General features: G+C 38.6%; 1 protein-coding gene across 1 annotated transcript in view; it reads right to left on the minus strand.

Moving 5' to 3' along the window:
• Positions 1 to 3,932: 3,932 nt before the first annotated feature.
• UBXN7 (UBX domain protein 7) overlaps positions 3,933 to 15,658 on the minus strand; it is a 64,594-nt gene continuing 52,868 nt past the window's right edge. The window contains exon 11 of the mRNA XM_074214775.1: positions 3,933 to 5,948. Within this exon, the coding sequence (XP_074070876.1) occupies positions 5,922 to 5,948 (27 nt within the window). The 3' untranslated portion in view covers positions 3,933 to 5,921. The remainder of the gene's footprint in view (positions 5,949 to 15,658) is intronic.

Genomic DNA, 15,658 nt, shown 5'->3' on the forward strand with positions numbered 1-15,658 from the left:
GTTTTGCATGATTTCACATGTGAAATTGATATCATATTGCTTGCCATCTCAATAGGTGGGGGAAGGTTGGGAGGGAATGAGAATTTAGATCTCAAAAATTGAAAAAAAAAGAATTGCTATAAATGATTTGAAAAAATTGATGTGTTTCTTTTATGGGAGAGTGTTAGAGACCCATTATTAAGATTAAAGAAGCCTCTTAGTCTTGCTAGCAGCACAGTCAAATCATCTCTCTGAGATAGATGGAGTACTATAGCTAAACCCATAGCTGAATGTTGAATTTTCATTTCAGAGATGAAATAAAATATTTTCAGATTCTGGATTGGTGGAGCCTAGGACCACAGACTTCTGGTACTGACCATAAATTGCCTTTTGGGACCATGAGTTCACTAAAAGTACAATCTTTTACCTGTTTTTTATAGAGAATCTTTTTAATTAGAAAACTTTTTTCTCTCCCTCTTATTACCTCTCCTTATAAATAACAAATTAAACCCTTGTAACAAACATCATCAATCAAAATGTTTCCACACTGTCCATGTCTAAAACCATAAGTCTTATTCTGTAGCTTTAATCTATCACATTTGGTAGGAGGTGGGTACCATATATCATAATAATTTTTCCCCCCAGAGGACTAATTGTTCAAACCTTCACAGGTAAAAATGTCTTAAGAGGTAAGTGAAAATTTGTGAACATAACGAAGAAGACCCCCCCAAAAAAATTTAAATGTGATCCCTTCACGGTCATGTATAGATAAATGAGATCTGGATAATTTCTTTTAACTTGAGACTTCCCAACCTGAAACTTACTTGAGTAGCTTATCAAAAAACAAAACTTAGGGGCAGCTAGGTGGCACAGTGGATAGAGCACCAGCCCTGGAGTCAGGAGCACCTGAGTTCAAATCCAATCTCAGACACTTAGTAATGACCTAGCTGTTGGCCTTAGGCAAGCCATTTAACCCCATTGCCTTGCCAAAAAACAAAAAAAAAAAAACCCAAAACTTATAAATTTCTCCTCTTCTGCCCTGCCAAAATACTGGTAGAAGGAGTAATGAATGATGACTTATTACTTCCTCTCCCCTTCCCCTCAAAAAAAAAAAAAAGAAATTTAGGAGAGATGCAAAGGGACTGGGTAATCTATCCCCAAATAATTAAGAGATAATCTAAGGAAAACTTCCAAAATAAACAAGTTATATTCTACAGTTAATTGTGATCTACTAGATAGTTGTGACCAACTAAGTCAATAAACAATTTTTAACCATTTGAGGGTCTGCTATTTGTCAGACAGTGGGTCAAGTGGCTAAAAAGGTAAGACGGAGATAATTCAAAAAAGAATGACAGGGGCGGCTAGGTGGCGCGGTGGAGCACTGGCCCTGGAGTCAGGTGTATCTGAGTTCAAATCTGACCTCAGACAGTTAATAATGACCTAGCTGTGTGGCCTTGGGCAAGCCACTTAACCCCATTGCCTTGCAAAAACCTAAAAAAAAAAAAAGAAAAAAAAGGAATGCCAGCTGAGTAGACACCCTGATATCTAAATAGCAAGCTCAGTGGATACTCACCAGCACCTGAGATTCTTTTCTTCCTGTTTGTGCTCAATGAAGAGACTCAGCGAAATGAAAAATGCCAATGAAAGTTTGAGTCTCAAGTCTTTTCTTTTCCTTGATGTAACCAACTGAGCCTTGAGGGGGCCTGGTCTTTTGATGCTCTGTGGTGTGTGTATAGCATACCCTCTGTATGTATGTATATATGTGTGTGTGTGTGTGTGTGTGGCGGACACCTCTCCCTTCTTTCTGCCATACAAGGCCTGTATCTAGGGAGTTTCTCATTCAAGTGGCTGCCTCCTCTTTCCATGTGACTTCAAAAAAAGGAAAGAAAATGCAATGGATTTATGAATGAGCTGGGTACTCTTAATGAGTCACCAAGAAGTGTGTCCACTAGAGCTAGTCTCACCCTCCCACGTCCCTGCCAGATGTTCTCTTTCACAATCTCCCCAGGTTCTCATTCCTTTGCTTCTCTGCCTAAACCTCTCTAGTCTCCAATCCTCTTCCACTGGATTACAGCAGCAGAGCCCTGACATCAGCATGAAAGTCTCTATTCCGAGTGCTTTAGTAGAAAAAAGCAGAGCAGTTTTTGCTATTATTCTAGTACCTAATCAAGCAACATTAGGTGATGAGTAATCACTGGGTGCAAAGAAGTCACACTAAATGTTCCATGTGGAGCACCCCATATCCTGGGGTGAGGGTAGGACGCTGGTGGGAAAGGTTTTACAATGGAACTGATAGACAAGTTCAGTGTCTATAGAAGACATCTACTAGCCCCCCTAAAAAAGAAAAAAACTTAAATGCTTTTTCCTTTGCCTAGAATAAATAAGAGATTATTATAAGGTTGTTGTTTTGTTCCTTTGTTTTATTGGGGTTTTTTTTTAGGTTTCTGCAAGGCAATGGGGGTTAAGTGGCTTGCCCAAGGCCACACAGCTAGGTAGTTATTAAATGTCTGAGATCAGATTTGAACCCAGGTACTCCTGACTCCAGGGCTGGTGCTTTGTCCACTGCAGTGCCTAGTGGCCCCCGTTCCTTTGTTTTTTAAGAGAACCAGTGATATCAGGAGTGATGTTTTGACATGCTCGTGAATTGGGTTTAAGTGAGGCAGAGTTGCAAGTCCATCAGTCTTATTCTCTCCTCCAGGGTCATCAATGTCAAGTGGCAGGACGAAAGTCAGATCACCAGGATACAATGGATTTTCTTGGCATCTTCAAGGTCTGACTGAGCTCTAAGTGCTCCACAGAGCTTGCTTCCACCATCTTCATGGCCATTGGAACAAATTGTTCTCATCCACCCATTCCTCATGGAAGTCCCCCTCCCTCCCAACTCACCCAAGGGTTTGAGGCATGGGTTACCCTTAATCTAGGTTAGCTCTCTTTGCTATCAAAGTATGACTACTCTGCCTCCTATGACTTCTTGAAGCCATAGATGAGAGTTGGGTGCATCAGGGAATACCACAGATGAAGGCGTATAGCAGAAGGGCTGGATCTCCTGAACACCCCATATAGCTTATTATAAAGTAATGCTTTTCAAACATAGCTAGGTAGTACAGTCGATAGGGCACTGGCCTTGGAGTCAGGAGGACCAGAATTTGAATCCAACCTCAGACACTTGACTCCTATTAGCTGTGTGATCTTGGGCAAGTCACTTAACCCTGACTGCCTCACATCCAGGGCCATCTCCATTCATCCTGATTCAAATCCAGCCATTGCACTCAGAATTCTGTCTCTGGAGGAGAAAGTGAGTCTGGTGATTTAGCACAGTTCCCCTCACTCAAATTCAATTCATGTGCTTGTCATGACATCACCTCCCTGATGTCACGGTCTTCTTTGAAAATGAAGGACAAAATATCTAAACATAGAAGAAAACTAATTAAAAAGATGACTGGTAACTTAAGTTGCTGAAAAGGGAATAGCTAGCTTAAAAGGCTAACAGCTAGAGGATTAGGTAGACATCCCAATACCTAATTAGCCTGATCAATGGACATTCACTAGAACCTGGGATTTTTTTTCACATTCTGCTCTTACCTGTGTTCACATGCAGAAAATCATGCCATTTTTCAGTGCTATGGGGAAGTAAGTCAATAAATTGTAGGACCCTTGCATATTTTTTTCTTTATAAGTTCATGCTGGTCTGCATTGGTAGAAATGAAATCACAGTTCCTGACATATTATGGGCAATTGGGAGCATGGGGGAAATGAAGAAAAAAAAACAGGGAAAAGGTGGTAAAGAAGAGACCTAGATCTAAAAGAGAGAGAGAGAGAGAGAGAGAGAGAGAGAGAGAGAGAGAGAGAGAGAGAGAGAGACCTAGAGACCTAGACCTGAATTTAAATCTCTGCTTTGCCACTTACCACTAGTGAGACCAAACCATTTAGCCACTGTCTGTTTCCTCATGGCAGACAAGTTTTTACTGAGCCATCTCCAACCTGGACATGACAAAGCAGGCCAGAGACAAAGTGCCAGTAAATCATATAGCAATTTATTAATTTACTTTCTTTGAAAAGAACCAATTTGCAAATTGGGTGGAGCTCCACCTTGCTGTTGTGGAGCCAGACATTTTACACACAATTATAAATGGACAGGTGAACACAATCAGATTTGGGGCTTGAGTGATCTTCCCAGGACAAACCCACCATGCAGGACAATCCAACGGTTACATCACTTGTGACCCTCCAAGTAGGAGTCCTCTGGGAATGGCTGGGTTGACAATACAAGGTATCCTGATACATTTCACTTAATACAAACAGAACCTGTCATGATTGATGGCATGACTTCTGTTATTTTGTTTTCACTCTTTTCCCAAAGCCTATCTGTGAAAAGGATCTTGAGAATGAAGTTATTATTATTCACTTCATTATACATATCATACTAATAAAAACAAATTATAACTTTTGACATTCATATATAAAAACAAGGAGACTTAGACTAAGATTGCCTCTAAAGGTTCTTCCAGATCTGAATCTATGGTTCTATTTAAAGCAAAAGGAATTAACATGGAGAATAACTCCAACGAATAATTGTGTATTTTATGTTTTCATTAATCCCTTTAATTAATTAATTCCTGTCATCACTGAAAAATGGCCATTGTGGATGAAAGGTATACTGAGTCCTAAAGAGATAGACATCACTATTACCAGTCTAGCTCTAAAAAGGAAAACAAATGCAATTCATTACTCATTTACCAAAAAATATATTCAATTATATCAAACTTCCTAAAATCTACAAATGTTTAAAAGGTTCTAAAATCACATAAGGATTTTTATAAAGATTATATCTGAAGACTGAAGAATAAATATAATAACTTTTTTTTAACAAATGTCCTGTTTATTTAAGGTATCCTGTTTATTTTGAAGGATAATTATTTTTGGTTTAAAGGAAATCCCATACCTTCCCAAAGAATTATTCTTTTAAAATAATGGCTGACATAGAATGGAATAAGCATCTAAGAGCCTACTCCATGGCAGACACTTTATAAATATTATCTTATTGGAGAATTTTAACATTCCCTAGGAGGTAAGGCACTATTATCAATCCCTATTTTACAGCTGAGGAAATGAAGTCAAGGACTGAGTGACTTGCCCAAGGTCTCACAGCTAGTTAGGGGTCTGAGGCTGTCTGAGGTCTTCCTGACTTCCAGGCTCAGGGCTCTCTGTCCATTGTATCACCTAGTTGTTTCTGACTAAGCAGATTCTTCTGCTGTTATGCTGAAGATTTTCTTGGTCAGGTTCAAGAGTTGAACGGTATCCAAGAGATTTACTTTAATTCCCTTGTTTTATGGATAAGGAAACTGAGAAAGGAGAACTAATGTATTCAAAATTACACAAGTTTGTGGTGTAACCAGAATTAGAACAGATTCCCTTAGTTCAGTGCTTTTTCCAATGTGTAGCAAGTTCCTGAATTTAATTTTACCTTTATCACATTCTAAGTAGATAGTAAAACAGATAAAATGACAGAATAGAAACTTATCACTTTTGTTTATATTCCTAATCCTGATCCTGCAAAAATGACCTTTTCCTTCCCATATCCTTTTATGGGAATTATCCCATTCAAGCTTGAATTATCTCTCTATTAACTTTCCTGCCAGACTTCTTTAGGGCTGGGATTATTTTATCTATCTCTGTAATCTCTCCAGGACCTACCATACAGCAGATATGAAATGTTTTTTTTTTAACTTTTTACTTGAAAAGGAACCAAGCTCCTTTGTCCATTTAAGTTGGAATTATCAGGTGTGAGAATCCAAGGGCAGATACACCTTTCTCAAGAGCTTTGACAAGGTCTTCCAGAGAACTTGGGATGTACCATGAATTGGAAAGTGCATCAGATTGTGAGTCAGAAGATCTAGCTTTTAAGCCAGGCTCTGCCAATAGCTGGATGATCATGGCCAATGTCAGCTTCTCTGGGACTGCTTCCATATCTGTAAAAAAAAAGAAATAAGGGGAAGAAGAGGAAAGGTTGGATGAGATTATTTTTAAATTCCCTACCAGTTCTAATAGTCTCAGATAGAACATTCTAAATAAAAATAAATCCTTGCTAGGAAAACATATTCCCAATTCTAGTATTTGGATTTATTAGGAGAACTACATTAGCTCTTCACTTTCCTGAAGGTAGGTTCTTTGTCACTGAAATCCTATCTTTACAAGACTAATATCCATGTTTTTTCTCTCAACACATTCAATTTTGATCAGTGCATAGCATGGAAACAATGTAGAGATTGTCAGATTGCCTTCTGTGGGTGGGAAAGGGAGAGGGGAAAAACTGTAAAATTCACAACCTTAACAAAATGATAGGTAGAAATTACTATTGTATACAGTTGGAAAAATAAAATATTTATATAATTTTAAAAAGAGTTAATATCCAAGGAGACAAAACAAAACAAATAATAGCTTGTTTTATTTGGCAAAGTTATAAGATATTTTGCTTTCTAGATTGCTATTGACTGTCATCTGCCAAGAGGAGTAGAGTAAGAAACTTGGCTAAACCATCAAAAGGGTTTGGAATGGAAGAATAACTTCTGACTCTGGCTAAATGCCTGAAAGATTTCCTAGAAAGTGAATCTTAGGGAGGATTAACAGGGGGGGGGGGGGGAAGAAAGGAACCAGGAGTTTCTGAGAAATTATTTAATCTTTGAATTCAATTTTTGAAAGGAAGCTTGCCAAATATGCTAGCTATTCAGAAAGGAAATGTTTAACTGTAATACAGTGGCTTCATTGCATCAACAAAAGACTTCCTAGAGGAAAGGAGTTCTTGAAAGAGGGGAAAATAAGACATGTTCAAGGGTGGTGATGGTGAAGGGTATGTATGGGGGTGGGTAGAGGGTCTGGCAAAGACAGAATAGAGAAAATTGATTGGTCAGAGGGTAAAGGATTTGATGAGGAAGTCACTCAAGACTGACAGTTGACTCAGCTCCCTCCCAGATAGGGGAACAGGTTAGTCAGTAGCCTTGTGGGTGAGCTTGGGATTTCAATTTCAGCTGACTAGGGAGTGGGAAGTGGGGGATCAACCCCCCATTGGGGGGAAAAGAGGAAATGTCAAAATAGCTATTAAAAATAATCTAGGTCTTAAGAGGAAGTCTCTAATGGAAATTTTTGCAAATTAGATCTGGAGTGTGGTTTACATGATTTTTACCCTTTAACTGCAAACTCCCATTCTATGAAAACCATAGTGCTATTGAAAGTGCTAACTTTTGAACAGGTAAAATGATGAACTGATGAAAAAAAGATGGCTATCTTTTTTGTAGTCAGACCACCCAGTTTCCACATACCTACTCCAGAAAAACCCTAAAATTCACAGCAAATGGAAGATCAGAAAATTCAATAATATGGCCAAAATGGGAATTTGATGATTGACTATATAGACTTTCAATCCTCTTTTTGTTGCTTTCTTAATTAGGGGATGGTGCAGAAGAGAGAACTCACACCTGAAAATTATTTTTTTTAATTTTAATTAATTATTTATTTGTTTGTTTATTTTGTTTTTGCAAGGCAACAGGGTTAAGTGGCTTGCCCAAGGCCACATAGCTAGGTAATTATTAAGTGTCTGAGTCTGGATTTGAATTCAGGTACTCCTGACTCCAGGGTCAGTACTCTATCCACTGCGCCACCTATAGCTGCCCCCAGAAAATAATTTTAATAAAAGAAATTCAAAGTAGATCCAAGAAAAATTTTTAAACTTTTTTGTCCATTTTCTTTCACAACAACTATTCTTTTCGCAACTACTATGAAAGAATGTTTTGTATGAATGCACATAAATAATATCAAATTGCTTGCTTATTCAATGAGGAGGGAGAAGAAGAGAACTTAGAAATCAATATTTTAGAAACAAATGTTAATTATTTTTACATATAATTGGGGAGAAATAAAATTTTTTTTAATTTTTCTTTTTTGCAATAGGGTTAAGTGACTTGCCCAAGGCCACATAGCTAGGTAATTATTAAGTGTCTGAGACTGCATTTGAACTCAGATCCTCCTGACTCCAGGGCCAGTGCTCTATTATTCACTGCACCACTGCGCCACCTAGCTGACCCTATTTTTTTTAATAAAAAAAAAAAGAAATTCAATGAGAAACTACAGTTAACTTCTTCAATCCCAAAATAAGGCAAGAGGTCAATCATAAGTCAATCCAAAGGGCTATTTCCTAAGGGCTAGAGGAAACACCTATAGGAAAGCACCAGTGCACTCAGATCCAGGCCAGGAACAGGAGTAATCTTCAAGGGGAATGGACCGACAAAACAAGACCAGAGGACTACCCTTGCACAAACCCCAGGGTGAGGACTTTTGAAGTAGGGAATAGCAATGGTTTCTCAGTCTAGTATCTCCTTAGCACCCCTATCCTTAGAATCCGAGGGCCCTGAAGATCCAGGGCTAAAAAGAGGCAGGGAGCTTCAAAGTAAGGCTTAGAAGTAAGCATAGGGGGTGGCTAGGTGGCACAGTGGATAAAGCACTGGCCCTGGAGTCAGGAGTACCTGGGTTCAAATCTGGTCTCAGACACTTAATAATTACCTAGCTGTGTGGCCTTGGGCAAGTCATTTAACTCCATTTGCCTTGCAAAAACAAAAACAAAAAAAAAGTAAGCATAAAAAGGCAGGAAACTTAGAATAAAAACAAGCAGAGCAGATCATTCTACCCCAAAGTATGGCAGGAATTGGCAGGTCTTGTCACAAAGTCCCAATTCAGGAACTAAAGCTAAAAAAAGGTAAGGAATCAATGAAAATAGCAACCATTATTAAAAATTATCGTTTTTACAAGCCAAGATGGCAGAGAGGAAAAAGGCAAGAACTTCTCTGAGCTCTCCTCCAAATGCCTTTAAAATATACATGCCCCAGGGCAGCTAGGTGGCAGTGGATAAAGCACAGGCCCTGGAGTCAGGAGTACCTGGGTTCAAATCCGGCCTCAGGCTTAATAATTACCTAGCTGTGTGGCCTTGGGCAAGCCACTTAACCCCATTTGCCTTGCAAAAAACCTAAAAATATATATATATAAAATGCCTCAAAACAAATTCTAGATCAGCAGAAGCCACAAAAGGATGAGGTGAAACATTGTCCAGCCCCAGAAACTTATAAGGTTTTCCAGAAAGGTCTGTTGCACTGGGGTGCAAGTAGACCTCAGGTCAGCATTGACTGGGCTTCAGCATACCAAAAGCAGGACCTGGGGTGGTTGAATTAGTAGTGCCAGTGGTGGTTTGGGGATTTCCTCAATCCACAAACAGCAAGGGGTTGGACAAGGATCCCTTTGCTGGTCCCAAGGGCAGGACTCTGTTGGCCTGTCCATACTTGAATCTGAGTTGCTGGCCTCGGTCTCTATTTGAGAATGAACTCTAACACATCAGACCGTGTAACTGCAGGTTAAGTGGGAATCCTGGTCACAGTCCCAAGGTGGAAAAACAGTAGCACCTCTCCCTAGATGATACCACCTGGGAAAAGCCAAAACCACAAAGATCTCAGAATTACCTCTGAAAACAGCTGCACAACAACCTTAATTGTGGGATGGTGCCCTCTCCACTTTGGCCTAGAGTTAAAAGTCAAGAAACAGGCTGGAAAATGAGAAAACAACAGGAAAAAATGACCATAGAAAGTTACTAGGATGACAAAGAAGTTCAAAACACATAATCAGAAAAAGACAATAAAGTCAAAACATCTAGGCCCAAAGCCTCAAAAGAAAATATGAATTGGCCTCAGGTCATGGAAGTGATCAAAAAGGACTTTAAAAATTAAATGAGGGGAAAATTGGGAAAAGAAATGAGATACAAGAAATTTATTTTAAAAAGTCACCAAAGATGGCAGTGAAGGCAGGAAATCCCAAAAGTCCTCCCCTAGACCACTCCAAATATCTTTAAATCATGACTCTAAGCAATTTCTGGAGTGGCAGAACCCACAGAAAGGCCGAGTTAAACAATTTCCACCAGGGTTGGAAAGGGCTGCAGCAACAGCTGGTATGGTGCCTGGGTCCCTGGTAGTGAGGGTGGTTTCCAGACACTTAGGCCAGGGATTACCTAGAACAACATGAATGGTCAATGGGAAAACTCTGTTGTAACAGAGTGAGCTGGGAACCCAGGTCAGCGCAGGTTTCAATGCAGCCCTGGCCCCGGCCTCAGCCAGCAGCTGCCTCCAGAACATTCAGCCCACAGATGGTAAGGGGGTAGGGGGAGATTGCAGAGGTTTCACCACTATCCCTAAGGCAGGACTCTGTTACTTTACCCATACTCAGATCCAGGTCACAATCTGGGCCTCCATACTACTGCTCCAAGAGAAGAGGGGAGTGCTTATGGTCATCCCCAGACCAGAGCACAGGCCAGGAGAATATTCAGAGCCTCTCAAGAACTTGAAGGAATTGAGGGGGAGGGTTGTCCCTGAAAATTACTGCAAAAACCCTCAAAAGCTTAGGACAGTGTATCCTCCAACTTGAAAGCTGAGTCCCATCTTAACAAAGAGTTAAAATCAAGTCATGGGCTGGAGAAATGAGAAAACAAGAGAAGAAAAAGAATCTACTTTGGTCCCATGGAGGATCAAAACACACTCAGAAGATGACAAAGTCCAAGCTCTGTATCCAAAGCCTCCAAAAAAAATAGGAAATGGCCTCGTGCTATGAATGAACTCAAAAAAGATTTTGAAAATCAAGTGAGGGAGGTAGAAGAAAAATTGGGAAGAGAAATGAAAGTGATGCTGGAAAAACATGAAAACAAATTCAGCAGCTTATTGAAGGAGATACAAAAAAATACTTTAGAAAATATCTTAAAAACCAGTTTGGGTCAAATGGAAAAAGCAATCCAAAAGGACAATGAGAAGACTACCTTAAAAACACAACTGACCAAATGGCAACAGAGATACAAAAGTTCTCTAAAGAAAATAATTCCTCTCTCAAGTCAAAGAGAACATACTAAAGGCTGCCAGAAACAAGCAATTCAACTACCGTGGCTCTATGGCCAGGATTACACAGGAATGGGCAGCATCTACATTAAGGGCTCATAGGGTCTGGAATATGATATTCCAGAAGGAAAAAAAGATCTTGGTTTACAACTGAGAACCAACTACCCAGCAAAACTGAACATCCTCTATGAGGGGAAAAGATGGTCTTTCAATGAAACAGGGGAGTTTCAAATTTTCCTATTGAAACAACCAGAGCTGAACAGAAAGTTTGATCTCCAAATACAAGACTCACGTGAACCATAAAGGGGGTGGTCAAGAACGACTAACTATGAGGAACTTAATAATGTTGAATTGTTTATATTCCTGCATGGGAGGAAGGTATGATATATTATATGTTAATTCATATGAAGTGTCTCATTTATAAGAGCAGTTAGAAAGAGCACATATATATACAAGGCATAGGAAGGAGCTGAATATACTGGTATAAGTAATAAGATGGAGTCAATGGGTGATAAAGGAAAGTCCTGGGACTAAGAGAGAGGAGAAAGAAGGGGCTAAGATATTACACATGAGAGTCAAGATAAAACTTTTGCAATGGGGTATAACGGGGAATGGAGAGGGGAAATGAGTGAGCCTTCATTTTCATCAGAAATGGCTCAGAGAGGAAATAACATACACATTTAATAGAGTGAGGAAATCTACCTTACCCTAGAGAAAAATGAGAGGAAATGGATGGGATAAGGGAGAATGAGGGGAGGGAAGGGGGGAATAGATGATAGAAGACAGGGAAGATTGAGGGAGAGGGTACTCAGATTCCCCACACTTTTGGACAGGGCCAGGATGAAAGGAGAGAGAGAATAGAATAAATGAGAGTGGGGAGGAATAGAGTGGAGGTACAGCTAGTAATAGCAACTGTGGGGAAAATATTGAAGCAACTTTGCTGGTGGACTTATGATAAAGAAGGCAACTCACCCCAGAGACAGTCATTGAAATCTGAACACAGACTAAAGTACACTTTTCTTTCTCACTCATTATTCTTAAGGTTAGTCTATCTTGGGGGGGGGGGGCGCACGCAGTTTACTCTCACAAGATTAAAGTAATAATAATAATAATAATATATATTCCAAAAAGTCAATAAAAATTTTTTAAATAAAAAAAGAAAAGAATTCCATCAAATGTAGAATGGAACTAAGGGAAGCTGATGACTTTGTGAGGAACAATAAAATAAAAACAAAAGAATGAAAAACTGGAAGAAAATGTGAACTATGTCATTGGAAAAACAACTAACCTGGAAAACACATTCAGGAGAAATAATTTAAAAATTATTGGACCACCTGAAAGTCATGACCAGGACAAGAGCTGAGACTTCATTTTTCAAGAAATTCTCCAGGAAATTTGGCCTGATATCCTAGACACAGAGAGTAAAACAGAAACTGAAGGAATCCATCTCCTGAAAGATCTCAATATGAAAACTCCCAGGAATATTCTAGCCAAACTGCAAAACTCCCAAGTTAAGGAGAAAATATTATAAGTAGCCAGAAAGAAACAATTCAAATGTGGTGGCTCTGCAGTCAGGATTACACAGGATTATTCATAGTGTCTACATAAGGGCTCATAGGGCTTGGAATATGATATCCCAGAAGGTAAGAGTTTGGATTACAACTGAGAATCAACTACCCAAGAAATTGAACATCCTCTTTCAGGGGAAAAGATGAACATTCAACGAAATAGGGAACTTTCATACTTTCCTGTTGAAACAACCAGAGCTAAAGACAAAGTTTGATGTCCAAGTACAGGACTCTGGTGAACCATAGATGGGGGTGGAAGAGAAGGACTTAACTATGAGGAACTTGATGATGTTGAACTGTTTGTATTCCTGCACAAGAAAAAGATATTGATAACTACTTTCTGATTTATAAGAGCAGTTAGAAGGAGCATATATAGACAGGGCACAGGAAGGAGCAGAATATAATGGTATAATATAGTAAAAAAAGAGATGGAAGCGGGTGATAAAGGAAAGTACTGGGAGAAAGGGAAAGATGAAGAAGGGGCTCATATTTCACATAAGAATCAAGAAAAAGCTTTTTCAATGGAATGAAAGGTGAGGGAAAATGTTCACTTTCAACTGAAGAGGCTCAGAGAGAAAACAATACACACACACACACACACACACACAGACATACAACTGGGTATAGAAATGTATCTTATCCTAGTGGAAGAAAGGAGAAGGGGATGGGAGAAAGGGAACAGGGGGAGGGGAGGGGATGTAGGTGACAGAAGAGAGGGAAGATTATGGGAGAGGGAGTTAGATACAATACACTTTTGAGAAGGGACAGGGTGAAAGAAGAGCAAGAATAGAATAAATGAAGGGAAATATAGTTAGCAATAGCAACTGTGGGAAAAAATCTTGAAGCAATTTCTCTAGTGGACTTATGATAAAGAATGCAACCCATCCCAGAGACAGAACTGATGGAAACTGAACACAGACTGAAGCAAACTTTTACTCCATTTGCCTTGCAAAATTCTAAAAAAAAAAAATTATCAAGAAAAATTACCCTGCTATTTTAGAACTAGAGGGTAAAATAGAAAGTGAAAGAATCCACTAATTGTCTCCTGAAAAAAGACCCCAAAATAAAAGCTCCCAGAAATAATATAATCAGATTTCAGAGCTCCCATTTCAAGTTGAAAATACTGCAGGCAGCCAAAAAGAAACGATTGAAGTGTCGTGAAATCAGTCAGGGTAACATAAAATATGTTTCTATATTAAAGGATCAGAGGACTTGGAATATGATATTCTGGAGAGCAAAAGAGCTAAAATAAAACTAAGAATCTACCCAGTAAAAGTGAGATTAAAAGTGAGATTAAAAGTGAGATTAATACTTCAGGGGGGGGAACAGACATTCAATGAAATAGAGGACTCTCAAGCATTTCTGATGAAAAATCTGAATTTGACTTTCAAATATAAGACTTGAAAGAAGTACAAAAAGTTAAACAGGAAAAAGAAATCATAAGGGATTCAATAAGGTTTATATTCTTATATGAGAAAATGATACTTGTTACTCCTAAAATCTTTTTCATTAGAACAAATATACATAGACAGAAAGCACAGGTGTGAATTGAATATGCAGGATAATTATTTTTAAAAATAAGAGGAAAAAGGGGCAACTAGGTGACGCAGTGGATAGAGCACCAGCCCTGGAATCTGGAGGACCTGAGTTCAAATGCGGCCTCAGACACTTAATAATTACCTAACCCTTGCCTTGCAAAAAAAAACCCCAAAAACTTAAAAAAGTAAGAGAAAGGATATACTAGGACAAGAATAAAGGGAGAGGTATAATGGAGTAAATTATCTGACATAAAAGAGGTGCAAGAGAGATTTTACAATGGTGGGGAAGATGGGGAAACATTGAGTAAGTTAATAAACTTACTCTCCTTACTCTCATAGGAATTGGTTCAAAGAAGGAATAATATACACACTCATTTAGATGTAGAAATCTATCTTACATACAGGAAAGTAGGAGGGGAAGAGAATAATAAAAGGGGGCAGTGTCGAAAGAAGGGAAGAAAGACTGGGCACAGTAAAAGTTAGAAGCAAACACTTGAGAATGGACACAGTGAAAGTAGAGAGTAGGATAAACAGGGGAAATAGTTTGGAGGAAAATATATAGCTGATAATTACGGCAAAAAATTTTTATAGCAAGCTTCTCTGATAAAGCTTTCATTTCTCAAATATATAGAAAATTGAGTCAAATTTATAGCATTAAAAAGTCCTTCAATTGATAAATGGCCAAAGGTTATGAACAAGCAGTTTTCAGGAAAAGTAATCAAAATGATTTAGTTATGAGAACATGCGTGAAATCACTATTGATTAGAGAAATGAAAATTAAAAATAACTCTGAGGTACCACCTCACATCTATAAGGATAGCTAAAAGGACAGAAAAGGAAAATAACAAATGTTGGAGTAGATGTAGGAAAATTAAAACACTAATGCATGGTTGATGGAGTTATGAACTGATCCAACCATTGTAGAGAACAATTTGAAAGTATGCCTAAAGGGCAACCAAACAGCATACTTTTGATCCAGAAATACCACTACTAGGTCTGTATCCCAAAAAAAGATCACAAAAAGGGGAAAGGACCTACTTATACAAAAATATAACACCTCTTTTTCTGGTGGCAACAAATTGGAAATTGAAATAATGTCCATCCATCGGGGAATGACTAAGCTATAGTATTTGAATATAACAGGTGAATTTCAGAAAAAACTTGGAAAGATTTACATTAACTTATGGCAAAGTGAAATGAGCAAAACAAGAACAGTATACACAGGAATAGCAATATTGTCTGATGACCTCCTAGGAATCTTTTTGTTTTGTTTGCTTTTGCAAGGCAATGAAGATAAGTAACTTACCCAGAATCACACAGCTAAGTAAGGATTAAATATCTGAGGTCAAATTTGAACTCAGGTCCTCCTGACTTCAGGGCAGGTGCTCTATCCACTGCACCACCTAGTGCCCCTACTATGAATATCTTAACTTTTCAGCAATACAATGATCCAAGACAAATCTGAAGATCTATAATGAAAAGTGCTGTCCATCTCCAGCTGTCCAACTAGTAAAGTCTGAAAGCAGATTGAAGATACTTTATTTTTCTTGGGTTTTTGTCTGTTCTTACACAGCAAGACAGAAATGTTTTGCATGATTATGCATGTATAAACTATGTCAAATTGCTTGCCTTCTTCTGAATGAAGGTGGAGAGAGGG

Source organism: Macrotis lagotis, chromosome 1 (assembly GCF_037893015.1).
Source record: "Macrotis lagotis isolate mMagLag1 chromosome 1, bilby.v1.9.chrom.fasta, whole genome shotgun sequence".
Classification (NCBI taxonomy): Eukaryota; Metazoa; Chordata; class Mammalia; order Peramelemorphia; family Peramelidae; genus Macrotis; species Macrotis lagotis.